Below are 19,321 nucleotides of genomic sequence, written 5' to 3'. Positions count from 1 at the left end.
AATCTGAACATGCATCCCTGCTGCATAATGCTCCAGTCATAAAGCTGTTTCATTTAGACAGGTTGGGGAAGATTGTAAGGAGCAAGACAGGCTGTAATGATTTTGATGCCATTATGCTATTATACACCTCCAAAATCTCCCCTCTCATAAAAGCTAATCCTTTGTGAGGATTGCTCTTAAATTATTGAGAAGTTGCCAGGATGATAGCACAAACCCCCGCGAGGTACACTTAGCGCCTCTGTGCCTTCAGCTGTCCCGAGTATTCATATCTACTGTCACAAATGAAATTAACCTTTGAGAAATGGAATATTCCGAGAGGGGAAGAAACACTGCTGAAATGAGTTGAGGCAGGTGACTAGAGGCAAGTAATGAGAACTGATGGCAGTGTTCATATAGTCTAAGCGATCAAATCTTTGCTAACTGAGCTGCCCTCAGTGTGTGTGTTTGTGTGTTTGATTTTTGTAGATTTGAGGACAAAAATGTCCTGACTTTAAACTGCTTTTGTATTTGGTTACTGAGGTTAATGTTAAGGTTAGGGTTTACTGTCTTACATATAACACTGTACACATGGGACATATTATAATTATTGATAGTTAAATACATGTAATACATCTATTATTATTACAAATAGAGAGTTCCATTCATATCATCACTGTTAGAACACACATTTCTCCAAAATGTAACTTTTCAGTAGACAGAAAAAAAAATGCCTTGAAAACATTCACTTAAAGTTAATGTAACAAGATCTTTTTAAAAACATTTTGAACAATTTCTGTTGGTTCATTCATCATGAAATATTCTCATAATATAAAGTACACCTCTTTTTTCAGGTGTGTAAAAAATGATAAACTGAATGAAAATTGTTGGTAGTCTGACAGCTACTGTTTTAAAAAAGATGGTTCTTTAAGGGTTCTTTAGAAAAAAAATGATTCTATATAGACCAATGAACAGTCAAAGAACCATTTGCATGCTTAAATGGTTAAATGGAATGGAATTGTTCTTCAGCTTGATGGAGAATGTGTTAAATGTGGTTCTATATTAAACCTTTTTGAAAAGGGTTCTATATAGCTCCAAAAAAGGTTCTTCTATTGTTACATGCTTGACATCATAACAATAGAGGGACACTTTTTGGTGCTATATAGAATGATTTTTTAAAAGTTTCTTTGTAGGACCATATGTACTACATATTAACCTACAATCTGAAGAATAATTTCACCATGCAGAGAACACTTGAAGCATGCAAATTCTTTTCCAAAGAACCCTTGAAGAACAATCTTTTTAAAGACCCATATGGAGTGTTTTTATATATATATATATATATATATATATATATATATATATATATATATATATTACCCATACATGTATAAGAACAAATCTGTGTGGTGTATGTCAGGATGTTAGGTGTGGATTTTAGAGCAAGAAAGGGAAGCTGATGTTTTCCTCCTATGATGAAGTACTCATAGCTTACAGGAACTTGGCAGCACTTCATGAGAGGTGATACTTCATTTCACAGAAAGAGGTGTATAGAGAGAGAACGCTAGGCTCTACAACATCTTTAAACCACTGCAGACTACAACGTGGCCTAAAAATATCAATGCTTGCTTTGAAAACATAATAACAATGCTCATGACCAAGTCTGCACCGTCACTGATTAGTGCTTATATAAGAGTCAAATGTGCAGCTTGGTTTGTTGTGTTTCTCTGCTCAGCTCAGATCAGTTTAAAGCGATAGTTCAGCATGTAGTTTCACTCAAAACACTACCAATTAGCATCGTCATGCATGCAAACTCGCTTTTTGGTGAATTTTACCATTTTGAGTGATAAACGTGCATGTGAATTGTATAGTGAATGAGTTTTTCATTTTGGGAAAGGGGGGTCTTCTGAAAGAGAATCCCTCCTCTTCCCCAAACAGCACAGCAGCACTTGTCATTATACGGGCAACCCACAGATATAATGTTTCATTTTTATGGAGTCAGAACTGAGATAACACTGCATAAATGTGAAAAGAGAGCCACATTTCATGAGTAGTTTCATTTTTGCATATTGAGATTTCTGTCTTCAATAACAGTCAGCATGAAAAGCCATATACGTAAATGATTGTTGTGTTCAAGCAAGACAATCAGCTACAAATGACATCGCAAATAGCAATTGGGGCCCAAGCACAGTGCACCATTTTAAAGCCAGTAGAACTCAAATGATGGGTAAAGTGGCCTTCAAAAGAAGATGTCTACCAAATTTCATACACATTAAACGTTTCACCTTGGTATGGTAAGAAATACGTTTTTAACCCAAAAAAACGAAATACCTTGAAAACACTACATGGACATGCCTTGTATTTGCATAGCTGTTGAACTCAATGAACTACATAATTTCACAGATATGACATATATTGTAGGTCAGCGCACCAGGATCTACCAAAATTTTCATGTAAAAGTCATTAAAAATTGCTTTTCCTACGAATGATGCCACTGGACCTGCCCCTTGAGTTTTTATGTGCAGACTACTTGCTTAAAACCTTACTTGCCTCAAACTGTCTCAAGCACAAATAGACTTGTAAGACAAATTTTGAGACATGCATGTGAAGATGTAGGCATGCAATTAGCAAAATGCTAACCTGGGAGATATAAGGTTCAATAACTATCTTTACAGCACCAGAGCAAAACTACAGATGCCAACTTAAGCAACCAAACATGTCTTAACTGAGTGAGTACATTTGGGTTAAGGGGCATATCCTGTAAATTAGATTTTTTACTGAACTATCATTTTAATACATGACTATAGACACGAAAAGGCAGTAAAACTACCTTGGCTGTAATTTCTCAAGCCTAAAACTGCACTGCCCACAGAGGGATGTCCAGAAGTGCCCAGAGTTGAAGAGCACTCAGGAATGGGTCCAAGAGGAAAGATCCAAAGAGAGAGAGATGGCACGCAGTGACCTGAGAGCACTTAACCATGAAAAGGATGGAGGCGAAGTATAATGAGACTTATTTACGTTTCTCAAGAGGAGAATGTGGGCGGAAAACAGATAGACCATGCAATATTATCCCAAGAGATGGAGTGATTGCCTTTCTAATGCACAGAGCTTGAAGAGCCTGAAAAGAATGGAAATATAGCCATAGAAAGAGGAATGGAAAGAGAGGAATGAAAGTCTAGAAATGTTCAACAATTTCTTGGAGTTAAATGGGTTAAAGTAGAACAGAAAACATTACAGTCGATATAATCTCTTACCACATAAGATAATATGCTAAACTGCCAGTTTATTAGATAGACCTAGCTTGAACCTTTACGCATTAGGCATTTTTTCAGGTATATCTGCCATGTAGGTTCATTTTGTAAGCGTCAGTGGTTGTAGAGCTGACTACACTGACCGAAAATATACCTGTGTTAATGCCATAGCTGCAGAAATCAAAGTCATTCTACCATGATGGCGGAATTAATTATCTTCAGAAAAATGGAAAAACCTCCAAAATTAACCGGTGTATCTGGTAATATTTGCCCTGAATTTATTGAAGGAATAGTCGTTATCCAGAGTAAATAAATTTCTAAAAGAACACATTAGAGAAATATGAAATTAACTCACTTAAATCATACATTTTAGTGACTACCTCAAACTGGTGTTTTCGCTATAGTAGAACAACAAGTTACAGCTGCGGTAAGCACAGGTATTTTTTTCTGGATGCGGTACCCTGCTGCCATGTTGCTTAAAATTCCTAATGTCTAAGTCCATGGGGGTTCTACAGCAGTCCCTTTTAATTGGTGGATGGGATAGAGTAGTGCTGCAGAATTTCAATGGATGGCAATAATTTCTAATAAAACGGCCAGTAAGTGTAGTTATAAGGCATGTGCTTTTAATAAACTGGCAAATCAGTGTACAGTACAGTACATTCTTGCTAGGTTAGGTTTCAGTGTGTTATGTTGCTGCTTGTAGCTCTATCGGCTACCTCAAAAGAGATCAAAATTAACAGATGCTTGCCTTGCCTCTGTAAAGCAAATATCCATTTGACTCTTTCTGTCAGGCTTATTCTGCGTTTGGTGTTGGCAGTGGACGCAAACCAATCTGGAATTTGTAAGGCTGAGAAAAAGCAGTCTGTCAAGCAGAGAGACAGCAAAGACACGTTCTTGAGCCCAAAGGAGAAAGGCTTTGACTCAGCAGCAAACAACGACTGAGTGATTTGCCTTGTTCATCCCAGTCAGCAAGACCCTCCTGAATTAGGCCTGAACACAGACAGATGACCTGTAGAAAAGGAACTGTCACTGAACATTTTCATGCTGCCCATTAATATTCAGTACCATGTATCATGCTGTTCTCCACTACTTTACAACATTTAAAACACTTTATGCATTCTACAGTCTTAAAAAGAGAGTCTTTTGAAGCAACACCATAAAATAACCACTTCTGGTTTCCTAAAGAATGACTAGTTCTCTAAAGCTTTTTAAAGCTGAAAGAATCTCCATAAAATAACCACTTCTGGTTTCCTAAAGAACAACTAGTTCTTTAAAGCTTTTTAAAGCTGAAAGAATCTCCTCCTAATGGAAAGGTTCTGCATAGAAATTACAAGTATTTTCTTACAAGTGTGTGTTCAAGCCAAGACCTGTTTACTTTTTTAAGGATGCAGGATAGTTTTATATGTTGTGGATCATACACTTTTTCCTCAGTCGCTGCATTTGTATTCAAAGATTTTAGCTCACACACAAAACAGTCGAAATGCGAAATACTCCATCAAAGCAACTAGAGCTTACTGCACAAAAGCAGCTCTCTTTAGCCAGCATTTCCTTTTACTATAGACTTACACAATAGTGTGCCTGTGGTGCACACAGAGTGGTGCACACAGTGGAAGTTTAAGAGCAAGATAGAAAAAAAGGAACCCTCAGAAGAGTGAGAGGCCAAAGTCAGCATACTTCACAGAATGGAAGGAGAGCAAGGCCCTAAAGAGATCAAGCCAGGCTTGGTGATCATATAAATAATTCATCGGGCAGACACACAGGCAGACGACAGAGAATATGTTCAGAACATGACGACTGGAGAGGAGAAATACTCTGAAAGCAATCTGGAACTGCTGAAGTCCTATTAAAAGGCCTTGCATTTCAGCTTTGATGAGGGCTATACTGTTCTAGCATTTCAGGCCAGTTGAGCATCTCCTCAGAGCAGAGTTAATGGAGGCTGGAGCTAATGGAAAGCTCTAGATGGCATGTTTTCAGCACCTTCCACTTCCAGTTGTTTTAAAAAGGCTTCGCATGCTTGGAGGAGATTGGGGTCTATTTACAGACCTTTGCTTACTGATTGTCACCATATGGAGGGATCAATCTCATAATTCTAGCATTACAGACATTAGTCTAGAGAAATAAGAAAGTAAGGCAATTTTTTTATTTCTTTAGGTCATTCTGTTCTAATGTTAAGCACTTTAACTAAGTGCATTATTATGAAAGTGCTTTTGCTGTTTGCTTGTGTAGAGGTTTTCTGTTCATTTGCACTGTCTGAAAAACAAGAGTATTATTTTGTGCTGCATTAGTTCTTTAATGCTGATTATCTAGTAGCTGCTATAAATTGTTCATTAATTGTGGTTCATTAAACCTACTACAATACTGTGCAAAAGTCAGAGACCACTCTTCTTTTATTAAAATTCCAGTCAAAACAGCCACTAAGTACAAGTTATTAATACAGGGAGTTATAATTTAGGAGATATTTCTGAGGAGATTAGATATAAGGTAAACCACTTGCTTTAGGAAAGGGAAAGTGAAAGGAAAATAAGATGGTAGTCTGCCAAAACTATAAAAATAAACTCCACTCTTGCTTCTGAAAAATCCACAGGTATTTCTGTCCATCCTTCCGCTATGAAAAGACAACTCAACACTATAGTCTGAAAGGATGTGTAGCTGTTAATGAGCTGTTACTGAGAAAAGAAAACAGACAAAATAAGAACATTTGCAAATCAAACAAATAAGCTGCAGAACAATGGACTGGTCACCTCAGAGCCCAGGCCTCAACATCATTGAACATGTTTGGGATTACTTGGATTGCAAGAAGCAGAAAATACAACAAACGTCTAAGACTGAACTATGCAGGTGTGAAAAAATCCTTGCAGGCATACTGGAAAAGGAAAGCAAGTCTTCTGAAAAGAATTAAAGCTGCAATAAAGGCAAACAGTGGACTCACAAAATACGGAAAAAAGATATTATATTTATTTTTTGGGGCTTCTGTTAAATATGTTTTCTGTTTTTTTACCTGATGGTGAAAAGTAAACAATGTAATGTACTTAATGGCAATTGTGATTAGAAATTAAATGAATGAAAAGTGGTTTCTACCTTTGCACAGTACAATATGTAACATATGCAGTTATGAGAGGAAAAATTTGTAATGAGCAGCAGGTTAAAACCCTTTGGAACAGGGGTGCCAAAACTTTTTGTCTTGGGGCGCCAATTTGTGGTGGGCTGAAGGCAAAAAAGACAAAGATGTACAAATAAAAAAGGTAGGTAGGGTTTTTAAAAAGGTTTTTTTATAACATATTACAATATATTTTATTACTAAAATAATTTTAAATTTCAGTTTTATATACAATACTTTTATATATAATTCAAAATTATGTATAATACTGCGATGGACTGGTGACCTGTCCAGGGTGTATCCTGCCTTTCACCCAATGACTATTAGGATAGGCTTCAGCTCCCCCCACGACCCAGAAAGATAAGCGGCTTAGAAAATGTGTGTGTGTGTGTGCATGTGTGTGTGTGTGTTATATATAATATAAATATCTGCTCTCTCAGTTAGTGAATTGGTGAGATTAGGGGAACTTTCTGGCAGGACAAATCTAATGTTTGGCTCTCAGGCCATAATGTGAGTGGCCCTACTTTGGGACATAAAGGTCCACACTACTCACAATGTGAGGTCTTGCAGCTGATCAGTACCTTCCAAAGAACCGCTCTGAATTTATTTGATTCAAAAGTGTACATCATTTCCACATTAATAAAATAAACTACACATCTATGTTATCAACACAACTATTGCTAAAAGTAAGTAAACTGGAAGCTGAACTGATGCAACACATTTTATTCATATGGAAATGATAAACACATCTGACTCAGGTATATTCAGTGCATTACTTTTTCTCTGACATCATCAGGACAGACAGACTTACAGATTTAGCTTCATATGCAGGCAATACAGAGAAAACATCCCGCCCATGACTGCTGGTTGTGTTTAGAATTCCAAACCCAGCACTACCGAGCATCTACACCAACCTCGACACGGCCAACGAGCAGAGGCAGCATTAGATGCGGTGTAGCAGGCGGTGTGTGCAGCATCTGCAGTGCTCTGTCTGAGAGACTGTGTTAGAGAGCAGACTGAGAGAGAATCGTCTGCTCTGGGCGCGTTTGGAATGAATGGGAGCGGACGGCGTGCCGCAGCGCGAGAGCTGTCCAGCGTGCTGAAACACACCTCCCTCATAGAGAGACGTGCGAACACGGAGAAAAGCGAAACGCAATGCCTCGAATAGACGGCATAGAGCATTAACAGCTCTGCGGTTTGCTTTTCTCTGTATGACGAGGGTCTTTAGAAAAGCTCGATATCGATCTGTTCTATTCACGTTGCGTTTACGAGAGTCTGGACACAAGCGAGAGTCTGGACACCTCCCAGGCGATCAACTTCCATTCCATACAAGAACGTAACTGAACTACAGGTGCTGGAAGCAGTAGTTGTTTACAATGCACAACTGGATGTTTAGGAGACAGATAGCAGGAGCAGATAGATAGACAGACAGACAGACAGATAGATAGAGAGATGTTACAATATAAATTCTTTGAGATTACATTAATACGACACTTAAAACCCTAAACCTGAGACCCCCTCTCAAAAACACACACTTTGGACCATTAACTGACTAAGCCCCATTCTGCGTCAAAAACTGCAAAGTTTCCCTTCTTAGGGTGGGTAAAAGTCTCGCTCAGTCAGTAAAGACCCCCCCTCGTCTACTCACACGTAAGCGTGGTAAACGAACGCCCAGCCGCGCGGCCTCTCGAGCGCGTTGTAGAGGAAATTCTGCAGTCTCCGGTAACCGGCGTTCCTCTTGTGCGCTCTGCCGCCGCCCGAGCGCGTTCTGCACAGGATCCCCACGCGCTTAGAGCCTTCCGCGGCGCCGATCAGCAGCGTCCCGTCTCGGCCAGTGTCCGCGGCGCCAGGCTCCAGCCCCACGAAGCCCACCTTCAGCCTCCGCTCCCCGGCTGGAGGCGGGTAGACCTCTCCGTTGGCTGATTTCTTCACCATGACTGCGGCTGGGTTTGGGGCTGAGACTGGGCGCGGTGAGCGGCCGGCATGGCTCGGCGTGCGGAGCTCCGGCGCTGCTGGAAGCCAATGGGAATGAAAACGGTGGGGGTGAAGCTGCAGTGGAGGGAAACCAGTTTTTACCTCTGCGCCTCCTCAACTGGACTGAGCAGAGAGACGAGGAGGAGGAGGAGGAGGAGGAGGAGGAGGCTGCAGCAGAAGAACAGTAAGGGGGGAATGGGCTCTTAGAAAGGAGGAGGGGTGAGAAGAGAAACTTCATGCTCCTTGGCAGAATGTGAACGCTTGATGAGCGTCTGATCTGTCTGCACGAGGACATAAACTGTGACGTAGTAGTGTAATAGAAGAATCTCTTTGCTCCAGTAGTTTACTGAGAAATGAAGAAACATTTCCCCCTTAATGTGCTTTTGCAAAGTTTCAATGCAGTAATTATTATAACGAGAGTGAGAGAAATTATGGGCATTGAAGTAAATTAAGTCATGATATGCTGAGCAACGAGCGAACCGGCCATTAAAAACGGTAAATGTTACGAGATGTAATAACAATAACAGCTTCAATAAAAACAGGTGCCTGATAAAACATCAAATGGATAATCTGCTGATTATTTTGTTGGTTGATTCGTCAAACTCAGCCTATCAAAATACTCCACAACACTTTATTGGAAAAAACTACCAATACTTCCTATAAAATCCTATAATAATTACCATGGAACATCAGGTATGTCATTATGTAGCACTGTTTAATAGAGCAACCTTCACTTTACAAGCAGTTCATCTGTTCATCACCACTGCAATAAAACTAATGTCCGTTAGCCCCCCTATAGGATTTGTAATGTTATCACTACACTAACAGGAATGTAGTCTCACTTCCCACACTGGGCTTAAAAGTACATAGGGCTGCACTAATTTACATAGTGACAATTGAACAACTGTAACATATTCTTTAATGTTGCAGTTTTGCTGTGAATCATTCCATCAGATTTCCGTGTAAAGCCGAACTCAGTCATTCAAGGAGCTGTTAGCTATCTGGTGAACTGGTCAGGTCTAACTGTTAAACAAAACCACATCTTTTCCAAGGGTATATTTAGCATGGATTCAGACCTTTTACTGTAAGCATTTTCATTAGAACCCGTTGGTGTGGGCTGCTAATTGCACCCCCCTTGTTGAGAAACTTGATTCCCATTTAAACTGCCAATTGTAAATTGGAATCACTGATTAAAAAAAATAAATAGAAAAAGTGATTAAGTTTGATCAAGGTGTGACAGAACCCTGTTGTGTAGAAAAATACTGACCAAAAGCTGTTTATAAACAGACACTTTTATTACAGTTTTTGATATTAGCAATGCATTCAGTACACCATAGATGTAAGCTTACAATGCCTAAAAGAAACCAAGCATGGGGTATGTTTAATGGTCAGTAAGAAAAGTCTGAAGAGCTGCACCCGAGCAGGACTAAAAGCAGTGCTGCAGGACTCAGGCTGAAATCTTAATGGTGCCAAGTTTCTCTGTTCAAGAGTTCTTAAGAATGCAGTCTCCCACTCTCAGACTGAAGAGTTGCTGCTCCAACCTACCACCCAACCAGACATCAACAGCATCACATGGTCAGTAATTAGGAAGATACAGTGCCAGGTTTAATGTGCATTGGGGAAGCATGAAGATATAATAAACTTTTACAATGGGAACAGGCCAAGAGCAAAATTGCAATATAACTCATTTCAACATGTATATTTGCACCATGCACCTTACAGGTCAAAAGATTCAGACTGACTGCCCTAAGTGTGATTGAAAGCTAAACTTCTGATCAGTCTTGGTTTGGGTTCAGCCACAGGTAACCAAATAACAAAATGCTTTTTTGTTAAGACAGAGCAACTTGGCAAGAGCTCTGATATTGTTTTACAGTATTTTAATGGTAAGTAATGGGGCTTGAGTTAATAGTGATGACTGTGTTTGTTTAGCAATAATTCAGAAGCTGGGATGAGCACAGAACTGCAACCCCACCAAGCTAATTAAAAAGTGCACACTGTCAACCTTCTGGGGACAAAAGACCCCATGAACTTACAGATAAGGGACATCTGATTCAGCTTGAGATGATTTAAATTGTTTCTGGAGGAAATCTGCTGGGTACTATAGAAAGAGTTACATTACATGAAACTCTGGTTTATAAAAAATGGGGCGCTGGGTTGAGGTTGGGAGGGGGAATCAAGAACTAAGAACTGAATCAAATTGTAGACTAAGTAACACTTACAATCAATACATGCAAAACGGAAAAGGTTCACAATCCAACAAATACAACCATTAAGGCCCCAAAAGACATTTTATCATTAAGCACCAAAAAGAAACAGCTGACTTTTGAGTAAAAGTACACTTAGAATCAAGGTAATGTAATGGACCACTGTACAAACTGTAAAATAAACAGAAAAAAAAAACAAAACTTCTAAATGATGTCATGTCAGAATATTTCTCAAAACGGGCAGTTCACCTCACATTTACTGACCAAAAAGGTTTAGAAACCTGAGAATATATTTTCTTCTACAGTGTGCTACTGCTAGTGCTACTTCTTTGGATTCCACTATAGTCAAGTTTTCACTATAGGTGAAAAGACACTGAAAGCATGCAGTCAGTATATGATGATGTGATGATGTGTACATTAATTGCTTCCAAACAACATCAGTCATGTCATGATGTATGATACTACAATACTGGTTACAACCATGATAGAATTTAATTTCTGAACTGATGTGACAGTGCAATGCAGAAGCTGTAAATAGGGGGTAAAATAAAATAAAATCTGAAAATGTTTGTACAACATACAGTATTGCTGTGTTGGGTAAGTGACAACATAGTTCAGCCAGCATTTTGACCATATATTAACTCAAACCTCTCTGACGTAATAGCTTGTTAGTCAACTGACATTATAGATTAATCATTAAAAACCTATCATTACATTCCAACATCCACAAATACTAGAGGTTAAAAAGGCGCATCACCATTACATACTGATTTAAACTAATGCAGGGCCTTCCCCCCCCCTCAGTCATGGATTCCACATTTTGGGACACCATTTGTCAATCCCTGGTTTTCCCTGCTGTAACACACTGGACTCAATTCATCAGCTAATTTCAAAGCCCCCTATGAGTTGAGTCAGGTGTGATAAGGCAGGAAAAGCATGACACTCATCCCAACAAAGCTTTTTTAACCAAATACTTCAGTTACCGCATGCTAACCTGGTTTCTCTGAAGCAAGCTCAAGTTGAAATGGTCTCAATAATGGATTTTATAACAATAACGGAGCCAATCTGCATTCATATCTAAAAGGCACTGTGAGTTACAAAGCACAGCATCATGCAAAACTGGATAAAACCTTTATCACAGTGTTTCCACACGTTGGTTGCAACAGTGGTTCTTCATTTTGGATTTAAAGGAAAAGCTTAACATAAGTTCAACATAAGCTATCAATACACTTGTATGGCTGCTTAGATCTCAATATAAAACAAAAGTTTTGGTTTTGTTAGCCTGTGCAGGTTGTAGCCATGTGATATGGTAAAAAATAAAACAAAAAAAGCAATAACTTGAGCTTGCTTTGAGGCACCAAAAGTTAGGACATCAACACCTTATTCCAAGGAACCGGGCACTCTTACTTTGCCAATTCTCCAGAAATCTCTACTGAAGACATGGAAATGGTTAGAAATTTAAATACTGAAAACACTGTGTAAATACACAATAAGGACTCCTATTCACATATACAGTATGTATATAAAATGAAAGATTTACAATTCCATATTGTTTTGCTTTAACATTAATTACATTTAAATTATAGCATTACTGTTCCCCAAAAAGCATACCATTATGCTTGTCCCTCTGATAGACCATGTTATACATATGTATATACACAAAAAAACAGAAATTCAATAAAGTTACTATATCTAACCATCCTTCAATGATCCCTTTGTTTTTTTTCTAATATCTAGAAATGCACAGTACTTTTAGAAAACACTTGTGAATAATTTGAGCTTTTATATTGTGCTTCTCAAAAACACTTGCTACTCTCTAGAACAGCTGTCTACTATAACATGGCCTAGATTAGCATTAAGAAAGTGCTGAAACCAGACACACACAGAGACATGTATTATGTTTCTTTACGTTCCTTTACGTTCTGATTAGTAAAAATCTTAAGCCTTCAGTAACAATACTGGGTGTCAATCAGTTAATTGAGAAACTTTAATGTAACAACTTTATTTAGCTTGATTATCCAATAATTATCTTCATTTCTATTTTTTCTATCGTCTCATAATCCAATAATGTATTGATGATGGAACTCCATCATGTAATAAAATAAGATAAAATAAAATAAAATAAAATAAAGTACTTCAATATATAAACTAATAAAACATCTTAAACAGTGTCAGATTGGTCCATGTAATACTGTCGGGTGGTTAGACTGGAATGGTTTCAGTAACGTAATACCTGATAGAACTGACAAAGATAAAAACAATCCTTTTTTAAGAACACTCTCATTAAGGAAAAGTGCAGGAACGCACAAGCTAAGCTACAGTAATTGCACATAATCACCACATATCTGAGGCAGCGAGTAAAGACTTTGCCTCGTCATCTATAGACTGAACCAGTTAGCCCACTGGCATTGCAGTCAAAGGCAAAGTGAGAAACACAGTCTATTACAGGTAGTTTTAGTAACTCTGTTAAAAATGTAAGTACGGGTTTTGGGAAAACCACCAGCAAGAGGCAAAATCCAAGTACATTAAGAGTAGAGTCTATGTCATTGCAATGAGAGCAAACTCTGCTAGCCAGGGTTAGCATTGCTAATGTTAGCAACTGGCTAGTCTATCATCCCAGAGTCTTGTGTTGGGCTCAACTGGCCTCTGGTGATACTGTCTGTGAGCGGAGGTGTGGCAAAACGGAAATGTCTGGCAAAGGTACAACGTGACCTTTATACGAGTCATGATGTGCCAGAGTCACCAGTCCTACTCTTAACGTGAACAGTCAATAGGCTGAAGTGAGGAACATGGCCATACTCAGAGGTCACCATCAGATGGTGGTAGACACAGCTTGAAGAGTCTGAAACAATCAAAAGCAAAAGATTTTCAGTGATATTCCTGCAATAATAGTTAACCACTTCAACAAATAACCAGGAATTTTAGCTACATTAAAAAAGTATTGCTGATACCTTGGTGCAAATGCAGGCATTTGGTCCATTACTTTTAGGTTTTTAGCAGAGATTTCTACTCTGGTTCCCTGTGGAAGAACATATAGAACACATTAGCTTGACTTGGTTCTTCACAATCCAAAACCACCTGAAGCTGCAAAATCTATCAAAGCATCTAATCTCAGAACACTTATGTTGGGAAGTATAGTACAGTAATGGTGTGTGTGGTGCTGTACCTGTTTGCGCATAATGTCCATAGCCTGCATGAAGCAGCGAGGCATGAGGCCATGGTTTCTGGCCAGGATCATGGCCTGCTCCAGAGAGACTGTAAGAGTGCACCTACACAACACAAGCTCCAGGTTAAAGTCAATCAGTAATAGAGTCAGGCACAGCGAAAGCTACAAAAAGACGTTTTATGCCATCACATGCAGACATTTGCATAGATGTTTGCCAACATCCTTGCATGTAATGTGTACACGTGCACTAGGGAGCAGTGTAGCGATTACCAGAATATACAGAAAACAAAGAAGAAACCAAGAAATGGCAATAACGCAAGCCTTACAGCAATGATTCAGAAAAAGTCAATTTTACCCCCAATTGCTTTGATCAGCCAAGACATGTTTAGTGTCTGAAGTCCGATACAAGTGTCACAAGTTGGAAAAGGTATGCTGCACAGCTAGGAACAGTATTGAATTTGTCTGTACATTGGTACTTTTGTTCATTCTTATAAATCAGAGGTGCTCAATCCTGGTCTTGGAGATCTGCCACCCTGGAGAGTTCAGATCCAACACACCTGGCTCTAATGTTCAGATGCTCCTGAAGACCTTCATTACTTGGATCAGGTGTGTTGGATTAGGGTTGGAATGAAACTTAACAGGACAGCAGATCTCCAGGAGCAGGACTGAGCACCCCTGTTATAAATAACAGTGTCATTTGGAGTCAGAAAACAGATAAGCAAGTCAATTTGTCATTCTTCACCTCAACTCAATGCAGTTAGAGGCAGGTGTGTGATGATTCAGGCTGTGAATTTCAGCTACTTGCTAGTAGGACTGTCACATTAATAATGTGTTAACACAAATTAGTAACCCTTCAAACCATTTGCAGGTTCATCATGAAGCCCAACTGCTCACACGTTGCATGTTGCTATGATATAATCCATGATTGTAGCCCTCTTGTTTACATACAGGTTTTTTATGGCTTTTAAAACAATATCTCTGGCAGACTAACAAAACCAGAAGCAAAATGGAGGGCTACAGTTCTCCTCAAAAGCCAGTCATGAGGAGCACATCCTCATGGCAGGAAAAAAATAGCGAAGAAAATACAGGGTAAACCTGTCCAAAGGAACCATACATTCAACAGGAGAGCCACATTTACAACCAGTCACCAATGATTTACCAGCTTAGGAAGTCTGTCTGCTGATTTATCCTTCCACAACATACCGTGCATCTCTAAAAGCTGCCAATACAGTGTTCTTAGTCTTTTCCATTTTATGGATAGAGTCGTATGCAGACGTTTGAACACTCCGGTCAAATTATGTTCTGTTGATTTTATAAGTAAAAATAAGTAAACACATTCTCTACAGAGAACAAATTTAAATGTGGCATTTTTTGCTAATTTTAGTGCAAAATTTCTATTTATTTGCTGAGTTTAACATATCAGGAAAAAACAGGAAAGATAAAATGTGCCAGGTTGCAAATACAGGCCAAACATGTCTTGGCTGACTGACCGAGATAAGGTGAAAGTTGTGTACGTTTCATTTGTTATCACTTTAATAATTCAGACAGTGTTCTGTGGCTGTTACCTCTGCATGCCTGTGGCGCACATAGTGATGTTACAGGCTCCCAGGCGGCTGCAAAGCTCTGAAGAGACCAGCAGCACACTGACCCCGGATGGGTGACCTGCAGCACTGGGCCTCACGTTCATGTAGGTCTGCATCAGCCTGCATAGGTCATCCAGAGTGTTGAGAGGACGGAGAAGCTGAAGATAAAGTAAACAGGTCATCAGTCTGCGTGACCGGGCTCAGGGTGGCCACATGGCTCTGCTCTTTCATCACAATGGCTACGGCTCAAGGCTGCTAAATGAGCTCTCTGCACACTGGAACATTTACAGTACATCACAAAGGAATTGTTGTCCTTCGGACAAAAGCATGTACTCCCCAAAAATTGCGAAAAAATTCCTGAGGGCTGAGATTTGTCTTACTTACTTGATCTATTTTCATGGCGGTGGAATTTGAGTCTGAGGGTAAATTGGATTTCTCCAGGTAGAAAGCCCTGAAAGAATGGAAGTTCAAAAGGTTATCATGATGTTTTTATATCAGACAACCTGAACAGACATAAAACCTTTGGCTATTTGATTGTGTAAAAACATATAATAATAGTAAAATCTGTAATATAGAAAGTGCTTTATAATCACAGTATAATCTCCATGCTCAATATGCATTTAGCATAAGATTTTAAAAGATATTAACTGATTAAGCACAACTAGGTATGATGCAAGTTATACAAGCTGAAGTTCAGAATAGCATTTTGATACCAGATGATGAAAACTAGTTTGTGTAAACACATTTTTACATGCTGAATTCAAATATGCAATCAGTTTTGCTCTTCACCCACAGATTTGATACAGAATTATGTGATGTAACATCATTAAAAAGACTTCTGGACTTTCATCTAGATTTCTTCAGCACTGCCAGCAACAAGCAAGGTGAGTGATTTCATTAAGACATTACCAGCTTGAGCAGTACCTGGGAAAATGGAGCCCTAATATGCTTGCTGTTGGACCCCCAAAAGAGATGTTACAGAAGCAAAATACAATAGAAAATCAACTACTGTAACTTTAAATCTTATTTTTTACAATTTAAAACTGTACTGTGCCATACTGCACTGCCTGGTGGACAAATGCTATTAAAACCACCTTCTTTAGTTCACCCAGAGTAATCAGATACAATCATTCATAATAATCATTCATTTAGGCTGCAAATAAATATTCATTAATTTTTGCTCTCTGTGTGCTGGGAGTTGGGATTAAGCGAAAAAGTGATGCCCATGAACACAGATTTGAGAACCAACATTATAATGCAGTAAATTCGGGCTGTGTGTCCTGCCTACTGTGTTTAGATTCGTCAAAAAGGTTGCCACGTAGAATAAAACTAAATAAAATACTCTGGGTTTGAGAGAGATGCTGAATACAAGCTGCTTACGCATTCCTTTGTACATAGCGCAGAACCTAAAACCTCTGTGCTAACAAGTATTTCATTAAACATTTTAAACAGTGCTAATACAAATTATATCATGACTGCTGGACCAAAACTTTGTCTCCATTTTTAACTTTTGCATTTTAACTGAAAATGTCAGCTGCTGTTTATACTGTGACAAAATTCCCTGATGAACAGACTAATAGAAATGGTCCAAAATGACTTGGAACAAAATTCTGTAATATTAACACACATTGAAAGTTAAGAATTTTTCTTTCTCCTGAAAAACTACTTTAATAGAGATATTATAACAGTGATTATGTATTATGCAACTGTTTGTGTATTAAATAATTAACTGTTATATATAAATGATACAGTTTTGATTTATGGCAAATAAGTATCGGCTACAAACACTGGTTTTCAATCTAATAATCAGTATCAGCCCTTAAAAAAGCAAAAGCTACATCAGTCAACTCTTAGCACTAAGCTGTAGTAAGGTGTACCTGAGTCTGCGGTAGTAGAACTTGACCTTCTCTAAAGAGACAGCGTTAATCCGCTGCTGAAACTCCTCCATCTCCACAAAGTCCTGAGCTGGAACTCCCTCAGGCCGCTCCAACGCTGAGAACAAGAGGCAATATACACAACCCCCATACACACATATGTGCACACACACACACACACACACAGAAGCCTCGTTCTTAGCAGAATTCCTCTCTCTGAAGAAGGCATTTGAGCTACTGCAGTGCACACTACAACCACTAGATGGAGACCAAGATTCATAAAGAAAACCAAGATATTAATTCACAGGAAAATCAAAACTGAATGAGCGAGTAGGTCATAGTGAACCCTGCTAGGTTGTCTGTGGCATGTATGCTTTATCCCCTCTTGTATTTTGTTTGATTATTTCTCACTTGTAGCTCACAAAAACTAGCGAAGAAATTCTGTCAAAAGTGTGGATTCTAAACTTTCAATTGACATTATTATGATTTGAATCTGATAAAAAGCTACTGATGTGTTTACAATCTTGTTTGACAGAAAAAACTTAAAACTGTGTCTTAAACCTGTTCAAACAGAATGTAAATCAAATGTCATTCATTAGACAACTATACATTTAATTATGCAATTACATAATTATATTTTAATAGTACAGTGAAACAACAGTAATAACTGTAGACTTCTGAGGATTAAATCTCTAATGGCCTGTTGCTCGAGGGTTGAGACCCTGTCTAGGCATCTTTTACTGTTTTCACATCAAAGTAGAGAGCCAGACACAGACGAGACAGTTCTAAAGGTCTGAACAGAGGCACTCCACAGAGAGAATAAACCTAATACAGAGGAAGGATTTTCAATGGAGACCCAGCACAGACCCCAGAACTCGGCTCCAGACTTTAATGAAAGCTTAATGAAATGTTTTAATCTTGGGTGTGTGCTCACCTCTAGTGAAAAGCACAGAATGGAGCTTCAGGCTGCCCCCGTTTTGCAGCCGTGTGGGCAGCTCACTGAAGTGACAGCTGTCCAGGTAGAGAGTGACCCGGATGGCCTGTCGGCTGCCCTCCACCTGATAATGCACTGGTGTGTCTGTGAGAAAGAGGAGAAAAATAATAATTATTATCGTATGTGTTGTTTCCAGTGCGTCAGTTTCCATTTTAAACTCTTCTCCTTTATCCCTTAAATTGTGGATAGTGACCTGTTACCTCATTTCCCACCCTGTTTGTTTTTCCCTTCAGATATGTAAGAAACAAAATAACAAAATATAACAATGTTTGACTATAAGGAAACAATTTTGATAGTTCTGGCAAGTTTTTCACCATCACAGTTAGTAGATTAATTAGAGTTGTATAAGAGCTTGGTTGCTATTTATGAGAGATATAAGAGCTGGATCGCTAAAGACGTGTCTGAAATAGACAAATAGTATTGCAGTTATTTTAACACATATTAGGATGCTGATGATTTAAAATTTCTTGGCTGATACAGTTACCAATTTTGTTTTTTTAATCGGCTTATAAAATTTTATATTTACATTTTAGCTTTCAATTTTATTGTCTGGTAGTTTTAGCTTTACAGTGGGGACAAAAAGTGAGACCACCAGTGAAAATAAAACTATTTTGCATTCTTTCCTAATTTAATGCAAATGTTTTCAGTAGAAATTATATCATCAGCACAAATTTGAGTGAAAAGTATTAAATAAATATTTATATGTATTTCAGAATTTCCTAGTATTTGACACCGACACTGAAAAAGCCTCTAATGAGTAGATCAAATCCACCTGTGAGTCATCCGAACATAAGCTTCAATGGAAGAGACTGAAAAAAAAAAAAGACCTTTTTGTACAAAGTTGGTCTATGTCAAAAATTTGCTTCAATCTTTTCATTGATTAAACATTGTCAAAATTCAAAATTGTTGTTTATTTTCAGATTTAAATGAAAAAAAAAACCCCAACTTTTCAGTGTGGTCTCAGACTTTACAAATCCATCATCTATTTGTGTTTTTACATGGGAATTTGTATAAAATATTTTGAAGATTCTACTTTTCACTCAAGATTGTGCTAATAATATATCTTGATCTATGATCTTCCATTTTTAATTATCACAATTCTTGAACCTAAACAACAGAAACAGAAGAATTATTCAAAGATTTGAATAATAAAAAAATTATTGAGCTTTATTAATTGTCTTATTTTTCATTAGTTTGTCATT

The 19,321-nt window shown here is 38.3% G+C and overlaps 2 protein-coding genes across 3 annotated transcripts in view; both read right to left on the bottom strand.

Moving 5' to 3' along the window:
- kcnq2a (potassium voltage-gated channel, KQT-like subfamily, member 2a) overlaps window positions 1–8,259 on the bottom strand; it is a 39,231-nt gene extending 30,972 nt beyond the window's left edge. For both annotated transcript variants that reach the window (XM_036579287.1, XM_036579288.1), the window contains exon 1: window positions 7,973–8,259. In XM_036579287.1, the coding sequence (XP_036435180.1) occupies window positions 7,973–8,259 (287 nt within the window). The remainder of the gene's footprint in view (window positions 1–7,972) is intronic.
- Window positions 8,260–9,572: 1,313 nt separating this feature from the next.
- Window positions 9,573–19,321, bottom strand: part of prex1 (phosphatidylinositol-3,4,5-trisphosphate-dependent Rac exchange factor 1) — a 118,019-nt gene continuing 108,270 nt past the window's right edge. The window contains exons 34-40 of the mRNA XM_036579286.1: window positions 18,060–18,203; window positions 17,129–17,243; window positions 15,636–15,702; window positions 15,234–15,409; window positions 13,669–13,771; window positions 13,454–13,521; window positions 9,573–13,344 (exon numbers count right to left, since the gene is read on the bottom strand). Coding sequence (XP_036435179.1) covers window positions 13,302–13,344; window positions 13,454–13,521; window positions 13,669–13,771; window positions 15,234–15,409; window positions 15,636–15,702; window positions 17,129–17,243; window positions 18,060–18,203 — 716 coding nt within the window. The 3' untranslated portion in view covers window positions 9,573–13,301. The remainder of the gene's footprint in view (window positions 13,345–13,453; window positions 13,522–13,668; window positions 13,772–15,233; window positions 15,410–15,635; window positions 15,703–17,128; window positions 17,244–18,059; window positions 18,204–19,321) is intronic.

The sequence above is a fragment of the Colossoma macropomum genome, unplaced genomic scaffold (genome assembly GCF_904425465.1).
Source record: "Colossoma macropomum unplaced genomic scaffold, Colossoma_macropomum, whole genome shotgun sequence".
NCBI lineage: Eukaryota > Metazoa > Chordata > Actinopteri > Characiformes > Serrasalmidae > Colossoma > Colossoma macropomum.
This window is presented reverse-complemented; position numbering and strand designations above follow the sequence as displayed.